A 19,960-nucleotide genomic window follows, 5' to 3' on the forward strand; every position below is an offset into this window, starting at 1 on the left:
GTGGTAGAAGGACTGCCACAGTCTGGACTCTGTGTCAGGTGGTAGAAGGACTGCCACAGTCTGGACTCTGTGTCAGGTGGTAGAAGGACTGCCACAGTCTGGACTCTGTGTCAGGTGGTAGAAGGACTGCCACAGTCTGGACTCTGTGTCAGGTGGTAGAAGGACTGCCACAGTCTGGACTCTGTGTCAGGTGGTAGAAGGACTGCCACAGTCTGGACTCTATGTCAGGTGGTAAAAGGACTGCCACAGTCTGGACTCTGTGTCAGGTGGTAGAAGGACTGCCACAGTCTGGACTCTGTGTCAGGTGGTAGAAGGACTGCCACAGTCTGGACTCTGTGTCAGGTGGTAGAAGGACTGCCACAGTCTGGACTCTGTGTCAGGTGGTAGAAGGACTGCCACAGTCTGGACTCTGTGTCAGGTGGTAGAAGGACTGCCACAGTCTGGACTCTGTGTCAGGTGGTAGAAGGACTGCCACAGTCTGGACTCTGTGTCAGGTGGTAGAAGGACTGCCACAGTCTGGACTCTGTGTCAGGTGGTAGAAGGACTGCCACAGTCTGGACTCTGTGTCAGGTGGTAGAAGGACTGCCACAGCCACAACAGGCCAGGTGGTTTTCTTTGCACCTCGCTCTCCGGTGAAATGCTGGCTGCTGCCGCGTCCTCCTCCTCCTGGACTATACTGTCTGAAATGGAGAATCACTTTTGAATTATATGTCGCCATCGTTATCTGTTTTATCTCCACGTTTTAACTTTTGGTGTATTTTTTTACATAAAAGCATCATAAAAGCATATTTTTCCTGTGAAGCACATTGCACTGCACTTCACTTGTCTGAATTGAGCTGTATAGATAAAGCTTGATTGATTGCTTGATATGTCTTTTCATGCCAGTAGGATAATTCATGGCAAATAGTTAAAGATGTAGCCCTAATCCGTGACTATTAAAGTGTTTACTGTTAAAGGGACATTCTTAGTTTAATTTGATGCATCCTGGCAGTCAATTCTGTGAATTTAATAATCATAAATAGTACGGTAATAAAGATCTTCATATGTATTATGTATGGCACTTTACTAAAACAAGTGCTTCACATAAGCAACAGAATAAAACGAGCCATATAAAAACTGTTAACTCTTAAAAATATACAAACATGCATGTTGGAGAGCCAGCTTGTTATGGTTTGACACAAACCATAATTAATTCACATGTAGGTTCTTTGTCTTAAAGGGGAAACAGCTCTAAGGTATATTAATGACATAGTAAAATGTTGAAAATGAGTGGAATGCCCCTTTAAGGATTTAATTGAAGAAAACGGTTTTCTTTTGTCTTTTTCCGTTATTGAGATATATACTGTAATCGGCCTGCTCGTCATTGTTATTGAAGTCTGATGTCTCTTTAAATTAAAACATATCATAAACACCTCAAAATCACACAAACCTTAACCACACAATTGTATTCTGATGTTGGTGTTCTCACTTACATTTCACAGTTTAGGTGTCAACTAAATGTGCCCAACACCCATATCTACAAGCTCCCAAGCAAGGCGGATGTACACAAGCTCACATGACACGTGGTTGAGCGTTGTAGATCTGTTATTGTGTACGACGCAGACACACAACAAAGCATATCGTCTCCCTAGTGTCGGGTGGAAACCTCATCATGTCCAAAACTGTTACTTTTCATGATTCAAATTCAAAAACGGCAAAAGTAGCAGATCTACAAGCTCGAAACGGGGACTTTTGTGTGCCACTGCAGCATGATCTAGTAGGGCATTCATTTACGAAGAACAAAACACAATGAGTTAGAATGTGGAGATAAGAGGTTTCTGCCCTGACAGCAACGATAAATTAGGCACCACATTTTGACAAAGGAGACAACTAATTTTTAGCACCTTTCTAAGCACACAACACGCTTTACAATGGTCCATTCGTTCATACATTGGGAGGTGAAGCGGCAAAAATGTCAACAAAAGGCCGACATGTCCCTTTAAGAGCACTTCTTATTCCAGAAAGACATTCCTGCAGAGTGTATTTACACTAAGCCTTGTGAATGAGAATGTACTACTACAGCGGACCTGTCCTGGGATACCCTGGACACTTGGCAGGGTCACTTATATAACAAAGACCATGTCAAGAACATCTCAAAATATACACAAGAATTCAACAAACACTTGCTCATACCCTGTCACTGCTCTGGCTATACTTTCGCCCTGCTAAGCATGATGTCAGCAAACAACCTACAATACTTCAAACTAGTTATATTTGTGTATAACGCTGCGTAAACAAAGCATACTGTATATATAGCATTAGCACAAACAGAGAGACAGATCCGCACTCACCTGATCAGTCGGTCACTTTATCTGTGGACAAAGTGTCCCACCAAACTGTTCCCATCACCTGCTGAGCTGTTAAAAATTGCATAAGGGGACGGCTACGGTTTCACTTGATGTCTGTGTGGCTCTACCTCTGTAAGTCTACCTCGCTCTCCCTGGGCGAGGGAGGGAGGGAGAGAGATAGAGAGGGAGGGAGGGAGAGAGGGAGTGAGAGAGATAATCTGCTAATCTTGTCTCTAGATTGTGCTGCCTATTCTTAGCCAGTGTTGATTTTGACAGCAACTTTGCATTTAGTTTGTTTAAAAAAAAAAAAACGTTGTCACCTTAAGTGTTTAAGTTTTAGTCGACTAAATATCATGACATTTAGTCGACTAAATCTAGCTCACACATTGCAGCACGACATGTTGTGAGCTTGTAGATCTGCATTTTCACCCGAGTGCAGCCAAGCATAAAATTACTTGTCTTAGTCTTACTGGATCTCTTCTCCACTATAGTCCCTCCCTAACATTTTAGTCTAGTTTTTATTTGTTGCCAAAATTGTCAATGTATTTAATCTTAGATTTAGTCATCATAGTTTAGTTCTTTATTCTGTTTTTATTTAGTTTTCGTCAGTGAAAAAACAAAAAAAGGTCGAACATTTTTCGTCATAGTCGACGAAATTAACACTGCAATATTAATAGTCCTTCCTTTGCAAAGAGCCTCTGATTTGACTTAAGTGTCAGTTTATTTAAAAAACAATAGAAAATAACAATACTGCATAGATAGAATTTGTGAGGTACATGATTCACATCCAGCTAATACTGCTTCCAATCTGTACACAGTCTCTACAGATTGTGTATGTGACGGTCTATGCAAAAATAATCATTCACAACCAACAGAGAATTAAGTCCTTTTCGGGGCCAATGTACCAAATGATCACTTCACAGTCTATCGTGGAAAACCATTGGTTCTCAAAGTGTAGAGTCCAGGAGGGGAACCCTCAGGGTTCTCTTGACGGGGTTCCAAACGGAACCCTTACACAGCCGTCTGTAACTCTTGAGAGAGTGTGCACAAAACAAATGAAACCAAACGGAACTGCACACTCTCGGAGCTATAGGGCATAGCAGTATAGCACCCATTTTCTGTTTCTTTCGATCCAGACCACATTAATTTTTCCCATCGAGATTTCCAAAAATATTATCAATTATTTTAGGCCTAGTATCGAGCCATCCACGGTCCCGGTGAATCATGGCTCTATTTATTTATTTTTTAACACTAAATAAAGGGTATTTATTAAATGTAGTATATCATACAGCAAATTATTCCAATCAATACATTATTATTATTATTATTATTTTCCCACAGAATCAAATGTTTTATGGCCATGGTTCACCAGGATCCTGGATGGCTTGATTCTAAAATAAACAATATACATATTTTGGGAAATCTCTATGGGGGAAATAAAAGGTGTCAAATGGATCGATAGAAACGGAAACTGGCCCCTGTCACTGCTATACACCCCATAAAGGGAGTCCTCGAAACGAACATGTCTTGAGAATCAATAATGGCTGGGTAAAAACAATCGGCTCAAAGTCAGCGATTGGTGTGGTCTGTCATTTCTGTGTCCGAGGGGCTGAGGCTGAGGTGGGCTATGTGGATGAGGGCCGGGTCCGGGTGCGAGGAGGAGGTCGAGGTGGCCTTGTCCCGGGACTGCACGATGGCCTGGCGCAAGCACATGATCCACTGCTGCTTGTTGAAGGAGTCGTTGGCCTGCAGGCTGTGGGACTGGGCCTTGGAGCGCCCTCTGCTGCTCACACGGAAACAGTTCCTGACTGATGGGAGGGAGCGGTGGAGAGAGAGAAAGTTAAATATAGAAGGATGACATTCACCCTGCATTACAAAGTCCCCAATGAGTTAGCACCAATATATTTTTGCTTTATAATTAGTTTGATCAGTGGCTCTCAAACGTTTTGATGTCAAGGAGTGTGAAGGAGGGCCCCCAAATTCATATGGCCACGGACAAAATGTTTTTCCAAAACATTTCAAATATAGCCGACCTACAAGCTCTTGTCGATATCTTTTTTTTAAAACAAAAATATAAGAAATTCCATAAATGCCAAAACAAATGTTTAAGAAGTAGTGAAAATAGCAGAACTACAAGCTCTCAACGTGTCACATTGCGAGCTTGTAGCTATTGTCACTACTTTGGGTCTCCAGCTAAAAGGCTTGGTAACCACTAGATTCTAGAACCAACCCCCCCCCCCTCATTTGAGCACCAATGGATGTCTAATAATGAGTGTTGACCTTTATCATTGCCCCTATGAACGCCCTCTGAAGGTACCTTTTATCATTGCCCCTATGAACGCCCCTCTGAAGGTACCTTTATCATTGCCCCTATGAACGCCCCTCTGAAGGTACCTTTATCATTGCCCCTATGAACGCCCCTCTGAAGGTACCTTTATCATTGCCCCTATGAACGCCCCTCTGAAGGTACCTTTATCGTTGCCCCTATGAATGCCCCTCTGAAGGTACCTTTATCGTTGCCCCTATGAACGCCCCTCTGAAGGTACCTTTATCATTGCCCCTATGAACGCCCCTCTGAAGGTACCTTTATCGTTGCCCCTATGAACGCCCTCTGAAGGTACCTTTATCGTTGCCCCTATGAACGCCCCTCTGAAGGTACCTTTATCGTTGCCCCTATGAACGCCCCTCTGAAGGTACCTTTATCATTGCCCCTATGAACGCCCCTCTGAAGGTACCTTTATCATTGCCTCTATGAACGCCCCTCTGAAGGTACCTTTATCATTGCCTCTATGAACGCCCTCTGAAGGTACCTTTATCATTGCCTCTATGAACACCCCTCTGAAGGTACCTTTATCATTGCCTCTATGAACGCCCCTCTGAAGGTACCTTTATCATTGCCTCTATGAACGCCCCTCTGAAGGTACCTTTATCATTGCCTCTATGAACACCCCTCTGAAGGTACCTTTATCATTGCCTCTATGAACACCCCTCTGAAGGTACCTTTATCGTTGCCCCCGGTGAATGCCCCTCTGAAGGTGCCCCCGCCGCTGGCCTCCCCGTCGGGGATGTCCTCCAGGTTAAGGAGGGCGTTGGGCAGAGGCTGCCGGTACACCTGGTACACCTGGCCGCCCTCCTTGTCCTCACCCGGCCGGGTCAGCACCAGGGCCAGCTCGAACAGGAACACATGCAGCCGCTGCATTCATGGGCAGTGATGGGGAAAAAAGTCACTCACATGTTTTACTTAAGTAAAAAAGTATAAATTATTCACTGTAGAAATACTCTTGTTACAAGTACAAGTGCGGAATTCAAAATGCACTTGAGTCAATGTGCAAAAGTACTGGTATCAAAATGTACTTAACGTACCAAAAGTAGAAAATACTCATTATGCTAAATGTCCCATTTCACAAGTTTTCAGATTATGCATTACATTCACCCATACATTCACCCACCGATGCCGGAGGAAAGTAACCATGCAAGGCACCAACCTACACATCGGGAGCAATTAGGGGTTCAGAGTCTTGCTCAAGGACACTTCAACACTAACTCTGGGGGAGCCCGGGTTCGAAACCACACGTCCGAGGCCAAAATTGTGTTAATGTATAAAAATCTTTTGAAAATAGCAGATCTACAAGCTCACAATGCGTCGCTTTGCGACACAATGCGTTGCTTTGCAACACATTGTGAGCTTGTAGATCGGCTATTTTCAAATGGCCGAAATGAATCTAGGGCTGAAGTTGTTAATGTATGTTTTGTAATAATAATCTGCCTCTGGGCAGCAGCAGAACACACTGTACAGCAGCAAACAAAGGGACAAAAAATATATATATAAGAAGCTAAATTTAGAATTGTGCATTCACAGGCAGCTGTATTTCTGCCCCCTTTCAGAGACAGAAATTAGCCCATTAAAGCAGTGGTGTTCAACCTTTTTCATATCAAGGCCTTAAGGCTTGATATGGCATTGATTTTCCAAATGATTTTTCTTCTTTAAATTCAGATATTAATTTCATTCATATATGTGACACGTCAATCCAAGGACCTGCATATACCTTATTGTCATACTTCTCTTAGGCAGTTCTCTTCTCAACTAAGTAACTAACTATTTTTTTTATTATTTAAAGACCAGCAGAGATGGAGATTTTTTTCAGCCTAGGATCAACGGATATATATATATATATATATATATATATATATATATATATATATATATTCAAAATATTTTTATACATTAACGCAATTTTGGCCTCAGACGTGTATACGTGTACGTCTTTAGGGCTTTTTTATAAAACAAAAATGTATGTATGTATGTTAGTTTTCAGACCCGGTTCAGAGATTGAAGAAACGGTTCCATCGTATTTGCAACCGTTTTTTTTTAATCACACTGTCAGAGCTGGTCATGTGGACTTGACATCTACTATGCAATCAGTACAACACCGGTGGTTCTCAAATGTGTGTACAAATGGAACCAAATGGACCCGTATTGGACCCGTAAGGGTCCATTTGGTTCCATTTGTACTCACAGACCCCCTTTCCACCGGTTGGTTCCCAATGGGAAGCGGTTCAGTTCTTTTTGGTTCTTAGTGCATGAGCCAGAGCTCCAAAATTGGTGGGAAAAACTAGACCTATATTAAATTGTTTATAGGATCAATACAAGTAAATTAATACATGATAACCTTTCCACAGTAGTAGCTTTTTCATAATTTCGATTATTTTGCATATTTTACTACATAATGCCTCATTTGCATATTTAAAAATGTAAAATGTATAATACAATAAATCATTGTCTTCGTGTAAGTACTCAATTGGGGAAGTTTCATGGTGATAATCTAATATAGGTATAGTTTTTCCCACTCAATTCATAATTAACGTTCCAATTTTGGAGCTCTGGCTCATGGACTAAGAACCAATAAGAACTGAACCGGTTCCCATTGGGAACCAACCGGTGGAAAGGGGGCCTCAGAGTTACAGTCCTGTAAGGGTCCAGTTGGAACCACCTAGGAATCGTTAAAGATGGGAGTGCCATGATTTTTGTATTTGTTTTTCTTCCGTTTTACATGTGTTTATGAGGTGACAGTACTTTATTAGACCCCTTGGTGTGGTTGTTATGTGCAATGTCTTCCCTTTGTATTTAGGGTTTATTCCTAAACACTGAAACCTTGACAGTCAAACGTGGCAATGAAAAAAAAACTGTGATTATAGTGACATCACAATATCATTCCCTCCCCTAACCCCTCCCCCTTTATCAAACAAAAACAGCTGTGGGTGTGGCTTCAGTTCAGATGGATCACCACCCATCACCACCCACCAGGCATACTTAATGAACTGGTGGGCATGTCCACATAAAAACGACATTTTACGGACAAGTTACGGAATCGGACCGTTAAAAGGGAATTGTTAAGGAACCGAAATCATTCAAATCCAAAAGGTTCCCAACCCTACCTGTCCCTTGCTGCTCTTCAGCTCTCCGTGGCAGTAGATGAAGCGGGACGCGTGGATCTCCGGCAGTCTCTGGTTCTCCTCCAGGTAGGACAGCCCCTTCCTGTAGAACTGGCACTCGGCCTCACCCGTCTTCCGGTCCACCTCGGACACGATGTCATGGATCAGGTCCAACTGCACACAAGCACAGCAGTGGTGGTGGGAAAGGTACATGTTTTTAATTTAAGTAAAAGTATTGATACTGCATATCAGTGAAAGTCCATTTACTTGAGTAACAAAAGTACAAAAGTATTGGTGACAAAATGTACTCGTATCGAAAGTACTCCGATTATGCAGGAGGTTTCAAATGTAAAAAATGTATACAAATCTTTTCAAAATAGCGGATCTACAAGCTCATGATGCAATTTTCAGAGTGCAATTAACACCCGAGCGCAACCAAACATAAAATTACTTTTCTTTTACTTCTACAATCTACTGGATCTCTTCTACACTAGTACCTCCCTGACATTTTAGTCTAGTTTTTATTTGTTGACAAAATTGTCAATATATTCAGTCAAAAAAGATAGTCGACGAACATTTTCCGTCATAGTTTTGATATAATATTCCAGTATGTATCACATGCTGCAGTGCTAACTCACTGGTGTGTGTGTGTGTGTGTGTGTGTGTGTGTGTGTGTGTGTGTGTGTGTGTGTGTGTGTGTGAGTGAGTGAGTGAGTGTGTGTGTGTGTGTGAGTGAGTGAGTGTGTGTGTGTGTGTGTGTGCGTGTGTGTGTGTGTGTGTGTGAGCGAGAGACAGGTGGAGCACATATTCCAGTATGTATCACATGCTGCAGTGCTAACTCACGGCATCGGGCAGTGTGTCCTCGTCGGGGTGGTCCGGGGGCGTGCACTTCTGGATCTCTTTGAGCAGCAGGGTGTACTTGACCAGGCGGCTCCGCGGGAGGTCCAGGAAGTTCCACAGGTCCAGCTTCCTGCTGAAGGAGGACTCCTGGCACAGGCGCAGGAAGTGCTCCACCCGCTTGTCCTGCTTCTTCAGGTCCAGCAGGGCCTTGGCCCCCACCTGGTTGCAGCAGTAGGTGACGTAGGAGTCCAGGCACGGGAACTGCACGCAATTATTGATGGAGAGAGGGAGGGAGAGAGGGGGGGGGGGGGAGGGAGAGAGAGAGAGAGAGAGAGAGAGCCAAGGATGTCTTTAGATCAGTTAATAGTCTCGCGTAGCCAGACAAATATGAAATATTCCACAATCTCCGAACGAATGCTATAGAGTCTGGAACTACACCTCCCGAAATCCGAGTTAGTAAGCTTGCATTTCAGTTCACGAAAATATATTTTAAAATATCTTTACATTGTATTTTGCAACGTGGGACGACTGTTTCCCCATACAGTGGTATCGGGACCCATGTTTGGGTCGCGGACACATTTTTATGGGTTACAAGTAAGGGTCCATTCATACTCCACTTTTAAAGCCGAATTAAATCAGTTCAGGATTGGTCCCCGACCCGACTAAAATTGCGGCTCTATAAAAGTCAATTCATACTCTCTCACGGCTAGCGCTGATGTCGCTTGTAAATATCGGAGTCCTTGACATGAATATGTTTGTGGCCTCGCTGGCCGGTGCATCCTCCAGCCAGCCTGGGCGAGGCAGAAGTAATTTACATGAAACTGTTTGTGCCGGCAAAATTAACTTGAAGCTGGGCTGAATGAATGAGTAAACACCGCTGGCACGCCAAAATTATTTTGGGATGTCACAACATTTCGGCGGCACCGAAACGACGAATTTAGGACGGTACCCGCCCACAACTGAACCTCTGAATGACGTCACTTTGTAGTCTGGACAGAGGTCTTGAGCTAAAAAGTTTGGGGGTCCACTGCTAAAATGTTACTTGTTCACCCCATAGTTGGAACTAAACATGGTGAAGCAGCATTGCACTATTATGCACCACAAACCTGGAATAATATTCCAAGTTACATTAGGAAATCCTGAACCATAGCTGTTTTTAAGTCCAATGTATTATTTATTTAACATTGCCTATCCTAATGATGTCTAATAACAGCTAGGTCTTGCCTTAAAGATGTAGTGCCGTGATTCCCCCCCCCCCCCCCCCCCCCCTAAAACATGGTCATCAGGTATTATGATTATACTAGGAGGAAGATTTCTTTCAAAAAAGTGTACAGAAAGTGTTAAAATTATGTTTGTATGTGGCCACACCCACCAGTTCATTAAGTATACCTGGTTTTCACCTTAGCACTACCCACCTGAACTTAAGCCTCGCCCACAGCTGTTGTTGTATGATAATGAGGGAGGGGTTAGGGTTATGATGACACTAAAATGGTGTTATTGCGATTGGGCCTTTTGACTCAAAGGCTTTCAACTTTCAGGAAGAAACCAAACATACACAGGGAAGACATATTTGAATATTATAACCACACCTGGGGGTCTATTAGAGTAATGTTAACTCCATAGACACATGCAAAACAGAAAAAGTACAAAAATCACGGCACTCCATCTTTAAATGAACTGTGTTTTTTATCAAAGGTGGGAGTATTTGTATGCTCCTTTATCTTATTTTAATTGTACCTATTATAATCTGTATTCATTTTTAAAGTGCACTGTTGCACTCTGTATTTGTTTTTATTCTGTAAAGCACTTTGAATTGCCTCGTGTATGAAAGGTGCTATATAAATAAAATTGCCTTGACTTAGATCAGTGATTCTCAAACGTTTTCAGGTCAAGGACCAATTTAACATGTGTTCTTCCACATTTTAAACCAGGGACCCCCATACTGTAGTGCGTGCGCGCGCGCGCACACGCGCACACGCACACGCACACACACACACACACACACACACACACACACACACACACACACACACACACACACACACACACACACACACACACACAGGAAGTGGCAAGAGGTTCAGTTGTGTACTTCCTCTCCCGCATGGCGTTTGGTCTGACCCAGTTCAGTGAGTTCACACACACCAGACCAAGGTTATAAATTAAAACGTTTGCAATTTGTCATTGTAGTTTAGTTTTTATTTTGTTTTGACAATTTTATTTTCTAATTCAGTTTTAATTTGTTTTTAGACCAGATTTGCTAGTTTGTATTGGTTTTTTTAACTGCTTGGTTTTAGTATTTTGGTTTGGCTTCCTTACAAAGCAGCAGCACACAACAGAGTAATGATAAAATAATCGTTAAAAAAGTAGTTAGTTTTGTAAATGCCTTTACAGAAAAATCTCTAAAAGAGAAAACCAGCACTCACGGAACTCACGTTTTAAGGCACTCTTAATTTATTTAAATGTTGGCATGGTATGCTACAGAGCACTGCAGCAGCAACCATAGGATACTGCTCTGTAGCATACCATAACCATGCTACATGCATTTTAGAGATTCTAGAGATTTTTCTGTAAAGTTATTTACCCGACCGCGCACCCGGTAAGAATGCTCAAGAAGTTTGAGACTGGTTGGAGTTGTGCGAGCTACACCTTGATAAAAAGTTTTGTAAATGCGCAATGCCATTTCAGTTAGTTATCTCTTGTTCGTTTCCATTATTGTTTTTCTGAATGTGTCTGTGACGCATTGAGAACTTGTAGATCGTCTATTGTTGCTGTGCAACATGCTTACATAGAAGTCATGCTAGATTCAATGGAATTCAAATGACTGATATCAGTCGTGGTGAACTTTAATCCATGCAGAGTAGAAGCTGGTTATTTTTTTTTAAATAACCAGCTGATTGGGTAATGTTTTGTTGTGTTATATGTAGGTAGGTAGAGGCCTTGTAAAAGCCCCTTTTGGCTTTTAACAAAAACTAGTTTACATTTTTTGCTTCGATATTTGTATTAACTATAATAACCTCACCCAGTTCAGCAGGGTGATCCCCACCTCTCCAACGGTCTTCTCCGATCCTCTCAGCCTCTCCAGGCGAGCCAGGAGGTCTGTGCATGAACGGGCAATGTTTTGAAAAGAGACAGCACTGATTTCACAACAACACATGTTGATACAACACTACAGACACAACAGTATACATTATAATAATCTAATTAATACATTAATTAAACCTAAACCTGCACAACCAACTATTATGCTGTTGCTGTGCTTATTTTTTAAATGTGCAAATAAGCAATAAGAAAATGCCATGTGTTGTGTGCTTGTAGATTGGTAGTTTCGCTATAGTCTGAAAAACACGATAATTTTAAGCCTCCGATAGTTCAACATTCCCCGACTGGCAACACTGATAAGGAGTGAGTTGCACAGTTTCTTGCAGAGAGTTAGTTAGATGTACCTTCGTGGAGGGGAATGAGACTGTCCAGAGTTCCAAAGATATGACCCAGCTCACTTTCTGTCAGGAGCTCCAGCTTTAGCATAGGCTCATAATACACCTGACCCCACACACACACACACACACACACACACACACACACACACACACACACACACACACACACACACACACACACACACACACACACACACACACACACACACACACACACACACACACACACACACACACACACACACACACACACACACACACACACACACACACACACACACACGAAGATTAAACAGAGGCTCTTAGTACACATGACAGCAAACACAGAAGAAGATTTCAGTTTTCTTTATAAATGCTAAATGGTGCATTTATATAGCGCCTTTATGCAAAGGTGCTTTACATAGATTGTGCACACTTTCACACACACACACATTCATACACCGATGGCGGCGGAAACCATGCAAGGCACCAACCAGCACATCAAGAGCAATTAGGGTTTCAGTGTCTTGCTCAAGGACACTTCGACACTAAAGGTGGTTGCACACTGGACATGTTTTTCGGAAAACTGATGGAGAAACACAGCTAAAAATCCGAAAAACACGCTCAGTGTGCAGGGACCCTTACTCTGGGGGAGCCCGGGTTCAAACTGGCAACCTTGCGGTTGCCATCCGGCCACTCTACCCCTGAGCCACCGTCGCCCCTAGACTTGTTTTTGTTTAATATTTAGTAACCAGCTCATAGTTTCTGGTTTATTGTTGCGTTATATCGTCGGGAAACCTCCTATGTCCGAAACCGTTACTTTCCAGGATTCAACTTCAAAACCAGCTGATGCTTGATGTTTCTGCCCTTGGGCAACGCTATGTAGGTCGAGGCCTTGTATAAGCCCATTTATGGCGTTCCTCTTTGTTATGTCTTTTGTGTTGTCTTAATTGTGACAAATAAATCAAATCAGATGAGGGCACTGAGCAGGGTTTGTTCCGTGACAGACAGAAGTAAAAATAGATCAAATTAATCAGTAAATTAATGTATGTACCTTCTTTACCAGGCTGAGGTCATCGATCAACTGCCTCTCTCCCTGAGTTAGCTCATAGATGATCTGCAGGGGACCAAACACACTGTCAACACTGGAACACTTCACTTCCCACACATACCACTCACAACAAACCACATGCACACAGTATACTGTATGTACCCAGGTCCACCACATGCACACAGGCGCACGCATGCATGCACGCACGCACGCACACACACAGTGATGTAAAGTGCCCAAGTTCATTTACTCAAGTAGGCTACTGTACTTAGGTAACATATTTAGGTATTTTTACTTTACTGGAATATTTCCAATGTTCTGTACTTTTACTTCTACTACATCTACATCTACAAATATTATACTTTTAACGCCACTATACTTATTCGAAAACTTTAGTTACTTTGTAGATTTTGATTATTTTTAGAAAACATACATTAACCACTTGAGCCCTATACACATTGTGGCCATTTGCAAATAGTCGATTCTCTCCAACCATGCATGCAGTGAGTTTTCACAGCTGATTTTCTTCAAACAGGAAGTGAGGAAGTGAGTCTTCTATAGTGCCAGCTCACTTCCTCTTTCACAATCTCCTGCAGAGTTGCTTCAGAGAGAAGCACACCCACCAAGCACCCATATGTAGTTCAGTGGGTCAGCAACCTAACCTAAAACCAGTGCTTCATCAGTGCTCATCCCCCCTGGAAATAATCCACGCACGGCAGTGGTTTTCAACCCTTTTCATATCAAGGTCCATTATTTTATTCGGCATTTGAGCCACGGACCACTATTTGATGAGATTTAGCCTCTAAGGCCCAATACTTTGAATATTTACAATTCCATGCTGTATTGATGTTGGTAAAATATAGGAGATCAAAATAACAATTCTTCTACATTCTCAAATTGTGTAGACTTCTTGTTAATTAAGTAATGCAGATGTTTAACAATAATTTAACTCGTGAGAGCTTAAAATGAAATTAAATGGACCCGAAAGGATCCATTTGGTTTAATTTCATGCTCTCAAAAGTTAAAGATCTATAACATAAGGGTCCATTTTGGTTACCAACTTTCCATAACTTAGCTGGGGACCACCTGGAACCCCCTCAGGGACCACTGGTTGAAAACCACTGACGCACGGCACCCCTGAATTGTATTGTTTCTTTTGCACCTTTGGTCATATTAACAGTACGTACATAATATGCAAATCTTTCTTTCTTAGTCAAGAGGAAAACTGGAGAGAACATTTGTTTCCATTAGGACAGACTGAAAATAACTTGTATACAACGCACCAAGTACAGTTTAGCGTGGGTCCATTTTACTAAGTCTAGATGGTCTAAGTGGTTAAACTGAAGTGACATTGATGAATTCCAAATATTATCAAAGTATTCTGAGGCACCCCTGGACTTGCGTCAAGGCACCCACTTTGAGAAGGCCTGCCTTGACCGAGTTTACTTTACTGGTATACAGACCCAGATATGAGCTCTCAAATAGGGGTACAGGGGGTCCCCAGCGGAATGAGGAACAGTTCAAACATTTAAGCCCTATTTTATATAGATTGGCTATTAAAATATAGCCCACAAACAAGCTTACAAGCTTGTAAATCCACAACAGGTACTTTAGCCCTGCGCCGGCCATTGCGCTTTAGTGGCAGCGGTGGCCGAACGGATTGTGGAGCGGTCTTGATACCGGAAGGTCGCCAGTTCGAATCAGCGGTCCGACACGTTAAAATTACCACCGCTGAAGTGCCCTTGAGCAAGGCATTGAACCACTACCATGAAATGTTCTATGAGCAGGGCCTGGCTGGAAACAAGTTCTTGAGCTTAGCCCAGATACCCTGGGTAAATATAGTAACTTTGCTTTTGCTTTGCTGATGGTTACATTTTCAGTTTATCAATAGGCTCTATGCACACAGAATAACTCTTCCTACTTCCGGGTCCCTTTCCCTACTTCCTTCACCGATGAACTAATGAAGGCTCTGTTCAATTCTGGTCAAACAGAGTCAGGGTTCTGCTATTGTGCCTGTCGGCTACTTGAAACACACTGCTACATCAGTGGGTCTCAAAGTGTCCTCGAGTGGGTTCCAAAAGGCATCATACGGTTTGTACACTCTCAACTCTGAGAGTGTACAAATGGAACCAAATCAACCCGTAAGGATCCATTAGCTTCCAAGGACACTCTCAAGAGTTATGCGTGTCCTTGAAATTAAAAAGGTTTGAGAACCACTGTACATTAAATGAGCCTTATTAGTATCATCGGTAACGCCACAAACGTGCCCCTGATTGGCCTACCGAACGTCCCCTTCTGTGAGGCACGCGGAAGCTTGACATGCTTCTGCTATGCTTCGCAAGGAATCTCGGGGAAAGCTTGCCTACTCTCGAGAAGCACTCACCCCAGAGCCGAAGAAGGCGTCTTATGGTAGGAAGACTTATTCTGTGTGCATATACAGCCAATTAGTTTGGCGGACCCTGCTGTGTGTGAATAACGCTGTGAATGTGTCCTCCGTACCTCCTGGCGTTTGATCTCCTTGGCGGTGAGGTCGTGACTCCCCACCGTGTCGCTCCAGCATTGGCTGGAGCGATGTCTCCGTGGAAACGACGAGGCCTTCTGGCGAGAGCGCAGCGGAGCCGGGGTCAATGGTCGTGCCTCTGTGCGAACGCTGAAGGAGCGCTGCGATGGTGGAAGACAGCAACGTTATACAGCATAGCAAGTTCATTTAAAAATTCTAATAATTTGAATCAAAAATAAAAGTTTTCCAGAAAACTTAAAGGGCCACTTCACCCCTTTTGCAACCACATTTTAATGATGTTTGGGAGACAAGAAACACTTTCCTGGGGTTTTTAGATATTTAGATATTTTAGTATTTCAAAGTGTCGGTGTCCATGGGCTCCATGATGTCATGGACACTGGGCTCACTTCCTTCCTGGACTACAATTCCCATAATGCTTTGGTCCACTGCTCCTCCTTGTGGATAGGGGAGGGCTGTCTTACTGAGACAACATGTAGTACAAGGACTGTCTAAAGAGGACGAGACGCGAAGACCGTACGGGCGACGCCATGTTGCTCACATGGTGCTCCATGGAAGGAAAGAAACAGTTGAGACCAGGAAGTTGGACATGACAAATCATAGATATGGCACAAATGGCCCAGCAGATGGCGTGATGCCACTGACAGATATGCTTGTACATATCATGTCACGTCATTGCATTTTACCTTTTATATTAACGTTTTAACAGCAAATGGATAAGTAAGTCCCAGCATGGAACATCACACAGACAGTAATGTTGGTTGGACGTGACATAATGTACAAGCATCTCTCCTTTCATTGGCATCACGCCATCTGCTGGGCCATTTGCGCCATATCTATGATTTGTCGTGTCCAACTTCCTGGTCTCAACTGCATGTTTCTTTCCTTCCATGGAGCACCATGTGAGCAACATGGCGTCGCCCGTACGGTCTTCGCGTCTCGTCCTCTTTAGACAGTCCTTGATGTAGTCCAGGAAATAAGTGAGCCCAGTGTCCATGACATCATGGAGCCCATGGACATACTAAAATATCTAAACACACATATTACCCAAAAAAAAAAACCAGGAAAGTGTTTCTTGTCACCCAAACATAATTAAAATAAGATCTGGTTGCAAAAGGGGTGAAGTGGCCCTTTAAGTTGTTTTTTTTTTGTTTAAAAAAAAAAAATGGGCCTCAGGTCTATAAAGTGTTTGTGTGTTGCTTTACCGAAATGGACAGTCCAAATCGTTTTAGGACCGGGGTCTTCGTCGGGGTGATGAGGCCCGTCATGCTGTTGGACTTCACCACGGGTTTGACCCTTTTATTGCTGGGCTCCTAGAAAGACAAACATTCAACAACAGTCAGTGTGCTGACCGACAGGCCTGACTGATCCTAGACTAGGTGCATGTGGTCCACATGAATATGAATACCGGTAATAATAATAATAATAATCTTTATTGTCCCGAAGGATATTTGTCTTTACAGTCTGTTCAAACACCCACTTCAACAACAACACCAAAAACATGAGATCCCTACTGTATACAGAACCATCCTATCGGCGGGGCAGGTTGTTTAATGCTGCGATGGCTGAGGGGACAAAACTCCTACTAAAATTGACCTTTTTCCATGGCAAGGTTCTGTATCTTTGTCCAGATGGCATGAGGGTAAAAAAGCAATAGAGGATGATCAGTGATGATCAATGTAATTTTATATTGAACCTGCTATTGGACCTGCTCTTTGGAACGAATGACCTGTCCTACAGTATGACCTGAGATCTGCGGGAACTGTGTCCTCTTTAAGGAGTACTTTATCCCCCAAAAATGACTTATTTTCTATCAATAACATGAAGCCTTGAATTCATGGAGATCTTAGTTTTTGTCGTATTCCTAAGCCAATAATTGAATTGACAGGCTTCTCCGGTAGGACACAACTGAGCTCCATATTTAGAAGCAGCTTTTAGTGCTGAAGGTGTCCAAGATGTCACAGAGAAGCGTTTTAAATCTCATCCGTTTTAGTTTTTATGTACACATAAAATAGAACGCATGGGCCTGAAGACCTGATATTTATACATGCCGGTGTCTCACCTCCGAGTCCTTCACCGCGTCTGAAATCATTTCTTCATCTTGATCCTCCTCTTCATCCTGATAACATATGGTAATACAGTCAGTCACTTACAAGAATCACTTCACACGTGGCTGTTCTATAACCCTCCACTACGTGTGTGCATGTATTATGCGTGCGTGCATGTGTGTGGAAGAAGGGCTTTCACCAAATGCATTGGTTGGAATAGAATGTCTGAATGCTTTTTAAATCAATATCGACTAAAGACTAAATTAAAAACATGTTATTTCATATATAGCATGTTTGAGAAAGATGGCAGATGATCAGGAAAGAGGACAGAAAGATGTGGAGAAAGGAGAGGAAGTGTTGCAGGGTGCAGAGCTCTCAGTTCCTGTGTGAACCTTTCACAGAGAATGGGGTGTGTGCAGTTGTATTACAATACAACATGTCTGCCTGTTTGCCACACTAACCACATCAGCTGCTGAAGTACTTTACCAGGCGAGTGACACTTCACCATAACACAGATAAGGATGACAGTTATGTGCAAGAAGAAGAGTGAAGAATGAAGAGTACTGCAAACGTTCTATTAAGAAGCATTAGCCTTGGAGCAAGACTGTCAAGAGATTTATTTTAATGGATTCTAACATTGGTGGGTCTTTGTCAGAGAATGACAAAATGCCAGAATGGGTCAAATACATCTGTGACGGTCTTGGTCCAAGGTTAAAGAAGCATCACTTTGAGTCGTTCCGTTCTTGAATAAAGGAAGAGACCTTTAACTGTAATGAGCGAGTGCACTGCAGAGCACTTCTAAGCTCTGCACTCGGCACTGTGGTAACAAAAGGTAAGGTTGACTAACTTCCGTTCAGTGGTGTAAAAAGTAACTGAGTACATTTACTTGGGTACTTACTTGAAACATCCAGTCTTCCTACTTTTACTTCTACCCCACTACATCTCAGAGGCAAATATATTTTGAATACATTACAATTATTGAAGTAGTTACTTTGTATATTTTGATTATTACAAAACATTAAATACTTCAGTCCTACATATACATTTTGGCCATTTGAAAATAGCCAATCTACAAGCTCACAATGTGTCGCAATGTGACACATTCTGAGCTTGTAGATTGTCTATTTTCAAAGATTTTCTACTTCAAAAAACAGAAAGTATCAATTTTGAATTCCAGACTTTTAGTTGTAACGGAGTATTTCTATATTGCAGTATTGATACTTTACTCAAGTAAAGAAATGTGAGTAGTACTTTTTACACCACTGCAACCATTAGCTAGAGACAGCGAAATGAAGATTGAGGCACTAGAGATGGGCAAGGAGAGACTACAGAACAACGTTACCCACCTCTGTTATTCTGTTTATATGGTCAGAAGGGTCTGGCTCCTGCTTTCTCTTCTTCTACAGACAGACGTGTGTGAAAAGGAGTGGATGAGCACATGAAAGAAAAGGCAGAGCTTTGCTAGAATTAAGCGAGGAGGAAAAGGGAGATTGACAAATTCAGAGACACTTACCCTGGCATGGTCATGGCTTTCAAAGTCTCTCGGCCTCGAAGACCTAATGAACCACAAGCGACCACCAGAAGACAGTCAAACGTACGATTGTCATCTGACAAGTTCTTGATAATTGATTCATAGATCTAAAAAAAGGACAGGTTGCAAACTTCCACCAGGACAATGACACGAAAATAAAGGAAATCAGGCGCAGTAAAATGTTGCGATTTCAATCCTTCACAACAGCAACACATCAGCTTACAGTATAATGCACCAGCTTAAAAAAGGGGTCATATTGAAATTTTTAATCACCAAGAGAAATAAGCATTAGTCTGTGTCAAATGAAGAGCAGCATTTAATTCATACAAGCTAAAATGACCAGCAGCATCATACCAGGAAGTGCATGTGTTCCCAGCCTCAGTCTCCATCTTCTCTGGTCATCAATGCATTCTCACGGAGCACTCCTCAAAATGGAATTGCCAAAAAATATATATAGATTTCCCTCTTAGGTTTTGCAGTCACCTGTGGATAGTATGTATGGTTGTTCATAGAGCCAGAGCCCTCAGTGCGTTCCGCTCTGCCCTCTTGCTCTTCCTTGTTCTCGCAGATTCAACCACATCCTTTAAGGGCTGCGTTTCTTCACGTATGCACTCTGCTCATTTCACAGACAGGACGCAGAGTTGAACCTCTGCTAAGGGTTTACACTAAGGCAGGGCTCTGGTAGAAACTGGTTGAAACGTACAGTACTATACACACCAAAAGAAACTGCTCTGTGTGAGACAAGAGGAAGTGGAAGTAATATTGTTAACGTAGCCTTTAACTACAGGAAACC

At 42.5% G+C, this 19,960-nt stretch overlaps 1 protein-coding gene across 2 annotated transcripts; it reads right to left on the minus strand.

Moving 5' to 3' along the window:
• Nucleotides 1-3,029: 3,029 nt before the first annotated feature.
• On the minus strand, nt 3,030-19,679 carry arhgef3l (Rho guanine nucleotide exchange factor (GEF) 3, like). Of its 2 annotated transcripts, XM_079523731.1 has the most exons (13): nt 19,522-19,679; nt 19,150-19,192; nt 18,983-19,036; nt 17,651-17,707; nt 16,794-16,901; nt 15,570-15,731; nt 13,074-13,136; nt 12,047-12,143; nt 11,623-11,699; nt 8,604-8,861; nt 7,764-7,934; nt 5,328-5,520; nt 3,030-4,135 (listed from the first exon to the last, which is right to left on the minus strand). In XM_079523731.1, exons 1-13 carry the CDS (start codon nt 19,554-19,556, stop codon nt 3,897-3,899), a joined length of 1,557 nt encoding a protein of 518 aa, XP_079379857.1. In that variant the 5' UTR covers nt 19,557-19,679; the 3' UTR covers nt 3,030-3,896. The 2 variants fall into 2 exon arrangements, with proteins under 2 accessions (XP_079379857.1, XP_079379858.1); XM_079523732.1 differs by lacking the exon at nt 18,983-19,036 and having other exon boundaries at nt 19,522-19,678.
• Between the last annotated feature and the right edge of the window lie 281 nt (nt 19,680-19,960).

Source organism: Electrona antarctica, assembly GCF_951216825.1.
Source record: "Electrona antarctica genome assembly, chromosome: 2".
In the NCBI taxonomy this organism is placed as follows: Eukaryota; Metazoa; Chordata; class Actinopteri; order Myctophiformes; family Myctophidae; genus Electrona; species Electrona antarctica.